The following is an 11011-nucleotide window of genomic DNA, read 5'->3' on the forward strand; positions in this document are numbered from 1 at the left end:
CCCTACCCCTGAGTATTTCCAAAGCGTTAGCTCTTACTTTCTCAAGTCCTTTCTCCTAACAGCAGCCCATTGTGCTCTTAACCAAGTTTCCAAAGATGAAGGAAAATTTAAAATGTTTTTCTTTTGTTTCACCACACAGTTTTCAGCTGCCCCCTAACTTTCCTATTGACTGATAATAGCTTTCTACTAACCTTTTAGTAATTCTCCTATAGGCAATCATTTGTAGTGATTTCTACCCCCATCCTCCAGGCTCTAGAGCATTTAACTATTCTCATTTCAAAAGACTGAAAGGAAACTCATTAACTCCTAACAAAGTAATAGATGTCAAGTTATTATGCTTCTAAAATTATATCACCACGGAATGTCCCTTTTTAACACCTTTTAATCTTTCCCATCACCTCAGCTATGAAGCTTGTAAGTACAATTTCATGGGCTAAGTCTTCCCAGCTCTCCCGAATCTACTCAGGATCCTACTGTATCAGTCTAAGCAAAGCAATCAAGTCTCAGACTAGAGATGCACGTCAGTGAGTCAGGCACCAATCGGGCTACCTTTCAAGGAACAGAACTAGACCCAGCTAGGAAGGAAGCATCTCCCTTGGGCTCCCCACGACACAGCCTCCCGCCCCTCCCCCATAGCCTATGTCCTGAAACCCACAGTGACGACACATTCAACTCCCACTCTTTATTGGGACAAAGGAGGAAGGAGACAGACTGACCCCACAGGCCCACCCACCAGGGGTGTCCAGACTTCAGCACCTAGTCCAGCATGAGTACATCATAAATACAGGCAATGCGGGATGGGTGAGGTGGGGGAAGGTTCCATACACAGGAAGAAGACTATAGAGGCCCTTCAAGTCTTGGGAACTGAGGCGTATATAGAGGTGCAGTCCACTTATGGAGGAAGAAGATACAGGGGGCTAGATTTCCATTTTGCAGAATACAGATTGGAAAGAGGAAAGAGATGGCATGGAGGGAAATTCGTTTTTATATATTTTCGAAGAGCAGATTTCACCTTATAGATGGGTATAGGAAGGAAGGAAAAAAGTTTATTTTAGGTATTAGCAGAAATGGCTATGGGAGGAAAGTGTCATTTTGCAGACAGGGAAGATACTTTGGGGACAGTCAGTATACATGGGTGAGTATTCACAGGCCATTCCATTCCCAGGTGACAGAAGGGAGAGAGAGGTGCAGGAAAGGAACAGGTGCTAGGCCTAGAGAACAAGGGAGGTATACCCCACGGGTACCAGCCCCTCCGCTCCATCCCTCCCACAGCGGAGCCAGTCCTCATCCACAGTGGCGATGACACGCAGCACTTCCCCTCGCTGGAAGCTCAGCTGGTCAGGTCCTGCAGCAGTGTGGTCACAGAGAGCCCGGACTGCCCTGTGAGGAGCCAGAGGGAGATGCTGGGATGAAGTGAGGTGGGGGTCCCTGTCGCCAGCCTCACCTCCCCCCTCCGCGGGATGTATGTCCCTGTTGGTTCAGCTCAGTAAACATGAGTTGGGCTCATGGGGACCACGTCTCTTCAACATGTTGATTTGTTTGGGGCCCCAGCCCTCTCCTAAGCTCCAGACCCACTCTTTAGCTCCTTATTTAATGTAATTTGTACTTCTCTGGTGCTTCATATTCAACATACGCAAGTTAAATAACTCATCTTAACCCTCCAAACTGGTCCCTCCTTTTAGGTCCCCTGTAGTGGTAAATGGCATCACCTATACAGTTATTCCTGGTAAAAAACAAGGGGTCTCAGTCTCTACACCCAATCAGTCACCAAAACCTGTTTGATATTGGTTTCTCCCACCACTCCATTTATCTTCAGCTTCACTCCCATCATCTTAGTTTAGGCCTCTATACTCTTCTGGACCACTGGCATATAATCTAACTGGTCTGCCTGAATCCTGACCACCCTCTCCATTCTCCACACAGCAGTAGAGATCCTTCTAAAACTTATCATCCCTGGGTTTAAGACCCTTCAGTGGTTCCCACTGCCTCGGAGTGATACCCAGCTTCCTTCACTGGTCTACTGACACCTCTGACCTCCCTGTCACCACTGCCAGGATCCTCCACTCCAGCCATGTACTCATAGTTCCTCACTTACCACACTTTGACTTCTCCACCTTTGCATCCTGTTCCTTCTGCAAGATGCATAGCCCACACCATCACTAGGCTTCTCTGAGTCCCCAGACCTGGGGAAGAAGCCCTGTCTGTATGGCTCCAAAGGACTACCTTCCTTTTCCAGAGTCTTTAGCACACAGAATTGTAAGTGCTGATTTATTAACTGGTATCCCCACTAGACTACAAGCTCCTTGAGGGCAGAGATTCCCTCCTCCAGTATAATGCAAAGCACATAGTATGTACTTGAAAAGTACTTGAATGGAAAATCAAGAAACCTGATTCAGGGGTTGCATCCCTGACGCGTTCCATCCCTGATCCAGGAAGATCCCTCATGCCACGGAGCAGCTAAGCCCATGGACCACAACTACTGAGCCTGTGCTCTAGAGCCCAAGAGTCACAACTACTGAGGCTGTTGCATCCTAGAGCCCTGCTCCACAATAAGAGAAGCCAGAGCATTGAGAAGCCTGTGCACCACAACTAGAGAGGAGCCCGAGCAGCAACAAAGACTCAAGACAGCACCCCCCCCCCAAAAAAAGAAGCCAAATTCAATGGATTGAGAACCTAAAAGAAGCCAGACCCCAAGGATGACACAGCCCCTGGTGCCAAATTAGAAGGCCCCACTAAAGGGAAGCCCAGTCCCCCAGCGGACACACACGCATTCATCGTACACTCATACAGTAATAAAACTGGCCAGTAACTGGGCACCTTCTATGTGCCTAATACTTTTATAAAATCACGTTTAGTCTTCAGAACAACCATTAAAAAAATATAAAGTATCCTCTTTTTACAGAAAAAGAAACTAAAGGTTCAGAGAAACTAGTATCACACATAATAAACAGCAAAGATGCAATGCAAAACCAAACACTGTCTGACTTTACATCACCTCCCATCCACGTGAAGTCAGAAAAACCCACACATGTAACATAACACGTGCACGCCAGTGCTTTCTCCCTGACCCTCCTTACCTGTGGGTCTGCACCGTGCTGGGTTCTGAGACCTCAAGCTCCTTAGGAGATGAGGGAGCCTCAGGAGGCGCCGCCCGCTTCACCAGAGCCAACACACTCACTGTCGGGGGCAACCAGCTGGATGGTCTCCTGGAGGAAAGGACGCAGGGTCACAGAGGTCACCCCACCTCCAGAAAAACCACCAAGGATCTGGGACCTTGGAGGGAGGGAGAGGCTGAGGGACCCAACTGCGTTTCAAGAGGTCAGGAGTTGGTCGCTGCTGAGAGCAGAGTGGCAGTCTTGGGACACAGTTGCCTTTAAGGTGATTAGGGAGGTGACAATGGAGGTCTACCACACCAAAAGCCACAAAGGGACCTACGGAACCAGCAGGCTTAGCTCCAGAGGGTCACTAAAGAGTACCTGAAGCCACTAAGGAGCCACCAATGGTCAAACCCTGGAGCAGGAGTCCGCAAATACTTCCTTTTTTTCTAAAGAGCCAGAAAGTATTTTTGGCTTTGAGAGCCAAGAGGAAAAGTGGACAATATCATGCAGGTATTTAATAACTGTCAAAAGTTCATGACTTAAGAATATAACCATCATGGCTGTAGAAAAGCCAGGCTGTCAACCTCGGACCTAAAGGATCCCTACCGAGTTTCAAATTAAGAGTGACTGAGGGAGTTCCCTGGTGGTCCAAAGGTTAGGACTCTGCTTTCACGGCCAGGGCCTGAGCGCAATCCCTGGTCAGGATCCTGCCAGCACCCAGAGCACCAAAAACAAACAAATTGGGCTGACTGAGGGCTCTGAGAGGGGGTCAGAGGTCATGGAGGGGGCCAGGGACCCCATTACCTGGACTTAGGGGCTCCGCTCTCAGTTTCTGCGAGGCCCCCAGGCACTCCAAACAGTCTCCCCAGCCATACGCCTCTGCCTGGTGCTGCTTCCTCTGTGTGCGGGGACCTCTCCTGTGTGGCCTCAGCTGCAGTCTGGGTGCGCCGGGACCCCCACCGGGGAAGAGGCAAGCCCTCGGCGCCGCCAGACGCATAGACCCGGGAGGCCTGGGTCAGCTGCTCCCACCAGCTGCAGGGGCTGGGAGAGCTTGAGGGGGCTGAAGGGCCCGGAGGGGCCTCCCCAGAAGCCCCCCGGAGGCTCTGGGCCAGCCGACCCCCCCAGTGCAGCACGGCTTGCACAGTCTGCTGCAGGGCTGGAGGTGAGCCTGGCGGGGGTGGGGCCTGAGGCGGCCCCAGGGGCAGGTGGTGGTGGTGCTCAAAGAGCAGGTCCAGGTGGAAGGTGAGCACCGACAATGGCTGCAGCAGGAGCAGCAGCTCCGTGGACAAGGAGGGGCAGCCAGCCCGGGCCAGGGAGAAGAAGCCAGTGGGCAGGTACAGGAGGGACAGCAGGCCTGGGAAAGAGCAGGCTACCATCAGCCCCTGCTCTGGGCCTCTCCAAGGGCTTCAGCTGGCCAGTCAACAAACACCCTCCTGGGCCTCGCTCTACACTGGGCACTGGGGCAGAGAGGGGACTCGGCAGGATACAGGGCAGCCACATCCCTGCTGTGGAACCACCACCCAGAGAGGGGTGTGGGAACAAGTATGCATGCATGCTGCATCCATTCAGTCGTGCCCCTTTGCAACTCCATGGACCGTAGCCCGCCAGGCTCCTCTGTCCATGATTCTCCAGGCAAGAATACTGGAGTGGATTGCTGTCCCCTCCTCCAGGGGATCTTCCCAACCCAGGGATCGAACCTTCATCTCCTGAGTCTCCTGCATTGGCAGGCAGATTCTTTACCACTAGTGCCACTTGGGATGCCCAGTAGCAAGTATATAAGTAACAAAAAGGAGGACTTGAGGGCTATGGGAGCAAAATGGGTAGGTGGGGTAGGGAATGGGGGTGGAGCCTCACTGAAGAAGGACCCAAAGGATGAATGAAAGTTAATGAGGAGGCAGGAGGAGCAGGAAGCCCTACTGGAGAAGGAGGCACAGCAAAAGTAGGGCCCTGGGGCAGAAAGAACTGAAAAGGAGACTGTTGACCAAGAAAAGCCCCAGACCTGAAGGCAAAGGCCAGATAACCAAGTCTTTGCAGGTTAGAGTGAGGATTAGGGGCATTTCTCCTATTAATAAGACTCCTTAAAAGAGTTCTAAGCAGGACATTCCTGGTGGTGCAGTGGATAAGAATCCACCTGCCAATGCAGGGGACACAGGTTCGATCCCTGGTCTGGGAAGATTCTACGTGTCACGGAGTAGATAAACCCATGTGCCGCAACTACTAAAGCCCAAGCACCCTAGAGCCTGTGCTCCGCAACAAGAGAAGCCACCACAATGAGAAGCGCGCTCACAGCAATGAAGCATAGCCCCCACTAGCTGTAACTAGAGAAAGCCACGCAAAGCGATGAACACCCAATGCAACCAAATAAATAATAAATTAATTTTTCAAAAAGAGTTCCAAACAGAAGAGTAGTAAGATTGGAGATCTGGATCGAGAGCATTCTGGCATCAGGGGGAACCATCAGAAGAGATCCCTTTTCCTACTCCCCCTAGTCTAGCAAGCCCATCCTCTCAAAGCCCATTTGAGCCTCTGACCTGCATCTTCCTGGAGACTGGAAAACCACAGCTCCAACTGCTTAGTGCTGGGGGAGAGAGGAGGGAATAGAAGTTAGGACACCAGCCCCCTGTGGGTGGAGGATGGGAAATAAGACCAGGACAGGGAAGGCCTTCTCTGGGGACATGGGGCAACCACCATATATCCCACCCAGGACACCCCTGCAGTCCCCAGGCTGTGGGAGGGACACCAGAAAGAAGGCCACTCACTTGAGGAGGCCCAGGATAAAGGCGTGGAAGCGGCTACGGCTGCTTCTCAGCGGGGCCAGACGGCTGACCTGGCTATACAGGGTACCGAGGGAACGAGTGCTGGAGCCTGAGGACACAGGGCGCCGTCAGCCAGACCCCAGCCCTGCCCTCTGCCCAGTCCCACACTCGCCCCCTTCACCTGGCTTCACAGACGCCTCCACCACACTCCAGGGGCTGCTCCGCCGCTGCCCAGTGATGAGGTCTTTCCGGAAAGGCTTCAGCCCGTCGGCCACCAGGGCATGGAGGGCCGGACAGAGGGTGGTCAGCACCAGGTGCCCCACGTCTGGGCTCAGACGGCTATCCCCCAACTGGGCCTGGAGGCGGCGCAATGGGCATGGGTCCAGGGATACCTCCAGCCTTCCCCTGTGCCCTCAGAGCTACATGCCCCTCCTCACCCCCCAACACCCTCCCTACAGGCACCTTCACCTTCTGAACCAAGTTCCGGGCGGCCCCAAAGTGCGAGATGATTTTATCCACTGAAGCACTAACAGCTATCAGGAGACCTGGGAGCGGGGCCGGGAAAGAGAAGAAGCGTCAAAGCCCTTTGTCTCTCCCCAGGCAAACTCCGAGGGACTCGGAGAGGCCAGTTCATACAATTTGAGAGAGGAGGGCCTAAGTGAGGGGAAGTTGATTTCCAAACCAAGGGTCAAAAGTCAGGGTGTCCTACCTTTTTTCTGCTCCTGCAGCTGGCCAGTCCCACTCTGGGCTTCTGCCATCCACAGTCGCTGGGCCCCGGGGACGCCGGCGAACGACCAGGAACTACGGACTGGGATAAGGGAAGAAGAACGCACTGACACTTACCAGGGGTCACCCCCAAGGACTCCAGGCTTTCGCAAGGGTCATATCCTATGGGTCTAGACACCCCAGCCCCTGAAGTCTTGGGAAAAGGAGCCTAGGGCTGCGGGGAGCACAGGGCAGCACCCGGAGTGAAAACCTGCACATATCTCAGTACTGCCGTCCTGCTCCCCACTTCTCGGTTCCCATTTCCCTTCCTCACGGCCCAGCTCCCACTCCTCGATCCCGGAAGTCTCAGCGTGGGGCAGCCGTGCTCACCTCCCTCCCGCCTGCCAGGCTGGGCCCTGAAAGGCGGGAGATGACAGGGCAGGGAAGGGAGGGGCAGCCTTGTGCCCGCCACTCCCCCCCACCCCCTGGCCGGCGGTGGGGTGGAGGGGGAGGGGGGGACGTCAGGTCCGCGGGGACCCAAGGAGCACGTGGGGAGCCTGGACCAATGGAAAGACAGACAGACGGGAATGGGAGGAGAGACGGAGGGAGAGCAGACCCAAGGATTGGGAGGCTGGAAGGCGCCGGAAAGGGGAAACCTGGGTCCTGCGCCAGCTAGGCAGAGGGCCCCTCGCTGCAGCCCACTGGGGCTGGCCCCAGGGGGAAGGAGTGACTAGAACCCCCTTCGGCCAGTGAGCTAAGCGAACTTCACCCTTCACCCTTCCCGTACAAGGTGGGGGTCAGGCTCGAACTGCACTGGCCAGGGAATTCCACAGAGGGTGTGACCCAAGGTCCTTAACAATGGCCTTGCTGGGACCCCCTTAAGCTGTGCGTGGAAGCTGGCTAAGCCTATATCCACTATGTCCCGGCCACGCAGCTGGGAAAGCAGCAAACTTCGCCCAGCCCGGGGAGTTACCAAGACCAGACTCCCCAGGACCAACGATCTTGGAATCGCCCAGGTCGAAGGGCTGGACCCAGCCGGGTAACCCGGGAAAAAACTAAAGCAAAGGTCTGGCCGAGGATGGGTGGGGCTTTGGAGTGGGCGGGGCAGCCCCGCCTGAGGCGTGGCCCGCGGGGCTGGCCCCCATCCGTCTTACGTAGCCTGGGCGGAGGCGGTGGGCTCCTGGTCCAGCGAGGGGCCTTCGGCGGACGAGGTGGCCGTGGCAGCGGGGGGGCGGGTACCTGGCAGGGTGGGGAAGCCACGGGGGGGAAGGTGCTACTTCTGGGAAAGAGCGGGGACAGCAGCAGTGCCAGCTCAGGGCTGGCCAGGCAGGGAAGGTCCCCCCTAGCTGGAGGCGAATAGGCCCCCACCGGGGACAGGCGGACGGGCAGCAGCTGCTCCTCCGGGGTACTCGGTGCCCCCAGGAGCCGCAGCCCAGCGCCTGGCCAGCTAGCCAGAGGCGCCAGGAGCAGAGACCCAGCTGCGGCCGCGCTCCCACCCTGCAACAGGGGGCGCCCGTCAGCCGAGAACCGAAAAACCAGGGGCCGAGGGAGCAGGAGGGGACCGGCTGCAGGCGGGATTGGCGGGGTAGATGCGGAGGGGTAGGAGGCCAGCGGGATGGGCAGCCAGGCAAGGAGGGGCGGGAGAAAGAGGGAGCAAAGAGTTAGTCCCCGTAACCCAAGGACCCACCCAGTTTCCCTTTCCCGGAGCGCTCCCGGTAGCAGGGGACGGGAAGGATGGGTGGGATGGGTCACACAGAATGGAGGGGAGACAGGGGGTCGGGTCGGAAGCTTTGGAGGTGTAGGGAGGCCAAAGGCCAGCCCTCCTCTCGCCACCTCCTATGGCCACGTACCTTCAGTGCCAGCCTGAGGACCTGGCTGCTCCGGATCCTTTGAAGCTGGGGCCTCCTCACCAGCAGCTGGGCTGCCCACCCTGCCCTCCTCGGGCTGCCCCTCTGCTATGGGCTGCAGCCCAGGTCGGTTCTTCTTCCTCCGGGGAGGGACGGGTGGCGGTGGGGGCCGAGGTGGGACCAAGGCCCAGCCAGCTGGGGGGTCTCGGGGCGGGACTGGCGGGGGCGGAGCCCGGCTTCGGGACCGGAGTTCCTTGAAGGTGGTGACTTCCCGGGAAGGCGCCTGGGAGCTGCCGAGCGACCCTGTGGGGGGCAGCTCGGTGTCGGGAGAGAAGACGATGAGCCAGTCACTGCGGTCTTTCTTGGCCTGCGGCACGAGGGGCAGCCCTGGGCCCCGCTTGCGCTTCTGGGCCAGCTCGTGGAAGGACGTGATTGTCCGGTGGGGCACCGGCTCCTCGCTGACGTCACTTCTCCATCCCCCATCAATTTTCCCTGCATCAGTTTTCGAACCAGAATCAGTTATTCCTGTATTGGTTTTCCAACTGGAGTCGAATTTTCCATGTTCAGTTTTCCAACATTCAATAGTATTCCCATTGACTTTCCAACCCGAGTTATTGTTCTCAGTTATTTTCCAGCTAGCATCAGTTGTCTCTTTGTCAATTTTCCAAATGGGGTTGATTTTCCAACTGGGCTCGGTTTTCCCAGCATCGATTTTCTCATCATCAGCCTCTGGGAGGTCAGAGGTAGGGAGGTCCTGCTCCTCGGCCTCCTCCTCTTCCTCTAGCCCTGGGGAAGGGAGGTCCTGGCCAGTGGTCAGGGCATTACAATTGGAGTCCAGGCCTGGACCGGATGGAGAGGAAGCTTCAGAGCAGGAATCCGGAGAGCAACAAAAGCTGTCTGGGGAGCAGGTGTCTGGGCCTGCGGAAGCCAGGGGCGAGCCTTGCTCCAGGGGAACGATGCTGGGCTGAGGGTGAACATCCTCGTTGCCAGGGAGGTCCCTGGAGTAGACTGAGATGGGGGACTCATCGGGGCTAAGATCTGAGCAGGAGCTGAGAGAGGAGGAACAGCCCGGGTCTGAGGGAGAGGCAGCCCCCTCCTCCTCCTGTGCTAGGTCCTGACGGTTTTCTAGGCCTGCCCCATGCTCCTGGCAACATCGGCAGGGCACGGCTGGGCTGTTGGAATTGGCGTCCACCAAGGTCCCACTGCAGGGGCCCCGGCTCTCCTTGCCCCCGGTGTCCCCTGGGGGAGGGGATGTGCTCAAGGGCCCCTCCCGGAGCTCCGGACGGCGGGACAAATGCAGGCCTAGAGAGACATGCTGGAGGTGGATGTGGTTGAGGTTGCAGAGTAAGGCCCTCTGAGGGGACAGCATGGTGCCGGCGGCGACGGGATGGCCTCTAGAGAATGAGGAGGATCAGGCCTCTCAAATCCACTTGCCTGGCAACCGCAGATGCAGCCCTAGAAGAGAGGGATAGTGAAACCCAGCCAGCGAGGGTGCGGGCCGCGGGAAGGACACCAAGGTGACTTAGGTGCTGGGGCAGGCGTGGAACGGCCCCTTGGACAATATTTAAATGATATGCAAATAACATCGACTGGCTATTAGTTTCCGCTGCAGTGTTTGCAGGTGGAGTCGAATGTAATCCCCACCCCCGAGAATGGGGCGGGGAGGGTCAGAGAATGCGGCTGCGCCCTCGATCTCCTTGGAGGTGCGGAGGCTTGTAAAAGGATGGGGCCAAGAAGGGACCCTGGGTCCTCTCTGCTGCAATCTGGCCCTGCCCCTCACTCCCAGGGGAAAGGGTCGAGAGGCCCCGCCCAGATGATCTGAAATGGAGTTGGGGGACGTGCGTCCGGCTGGTTAATGCAGGAAAGGGGCAGGCGTGGGGGAAAGGATCGAGCTGCAGGAGCAACCGTCAGCCTGTCAACTCCACCGGACAGGCCGGCCGGCACGGGCCTCGGCCCCGGGCTCCAGCCTACAGCTGCGGCGCACCTTCACCCTGCTGCGAACACCAGCATGTCTGTCCCATTCTCTCTGCACTTGTCTCTATGGTGCAGCTCCACCCCACCCCTTCTCTATTTTTTACTGCTCCCCTCTCTTGCCCCACCCCGCGAGCCCTGATCCATCCATCCACACCCGCAGGCCAAGTCATCCTCACCTGGGTCCTCCTGCAGCCGCTCCGGAGTCTGGAGCCGCGTCCGGCTCCGCGGCTGCGGTCCCCGCCCAGCCCGCACAGACTGGAGGGGAGGGGCGCTGGGACGACCCGCCAGCGCTGCGCAGCCGCGCCCCTCCACGCATGGGCGTGGCGAGCCTCAGACCCAGCCCCCAGCGCTTGACGCTTTTGCCTGTGTCACCCACCCAGGCCCAGCTCAATGGCTTTTGATGCGGCAGCCCACTCCAGTGTTCTTGCCTGGAGAATCCCAGGGACGGGGGAGCCTGGTGGGCTGCCGTCTATGGGGTCGCAGAGTCGGACACGACTGAAGCGACTTAGCAGCAGCAGCAAGGTCCCACTGAAGGGACCTTTTAGTCCCAAGGGGGTTCCGGCTTCCATGCAACTGACCCCCACCCTGCCCATTCTGGACAAAGCTGCGCCCCTGGCTGGCATAAGCAGAA

General features: G+C 57.2%; 1 protein-coding gene across 9 annotated transcripts; it reads right to left on the minus strand.

Moving 5' to 3' along the window:
* Positions 1-667: 667 nt before the first annotated feature.
* RUSC1 (RUN and SH3 domain containing 1) lies at positions 668-10918 on the minus strand. 9 transcript variants are annotated; one of them, XM_003585837.6, is made up of 11 exons: positions 10557-10918; positions 8410-9861; positions 7714-8124; positions 6564-6662; positions 6323-6399; positions 6036-6210; positions 5858-5963; positions 5630-5676; positions 3903-4452; positions 3078-3206; positions 668-1380 (listed from the first exon to the last, which is right to left on the minus strand). In XM_003585837.6, exons 2-11 carry the CDS (start codon positions 9773-9775, stop codon positions 1212-1214), a joined length of 3129 nt encoding a protein of 1042 aa, XP_003585885.2. In that variant the 5' UTR covers positions 9776-9861; positions 10557-10918; the 3' UTR covers positions 668-1211. The 9 variants fall into 9 exon arrangements, with proteins under 9 accessions (XP_003585885.2, XP_005203845.1, XP_005203847.1 ...); XM_005203788.5 differs by having other exon boundaries at positions 6317-6399; XM_005203790.5 differs by lacking the exon at positions 7714-8124 and having other exon boundaries at positions 10557-10661.
* Between the last annotated feature and the right edge of the window lie 93 nt (positions 10919-11011).

The sequence above is a fragment of the Bos taurus genome, chromosome 3 (genome assembly GCF_002263795.3).
Source record: "Bos taurus isolate L1 Dominette 01449 registration number 42190680 breed Hereford chromosome 3, ARS-UCD2.0, whole genome shotgun sequence".
Lineage (NCBI taxonomy): Eukaryota > Metazoa > Chordata > Mammalia > Artiodactyla > Bovidae > Bos > Bos taurus.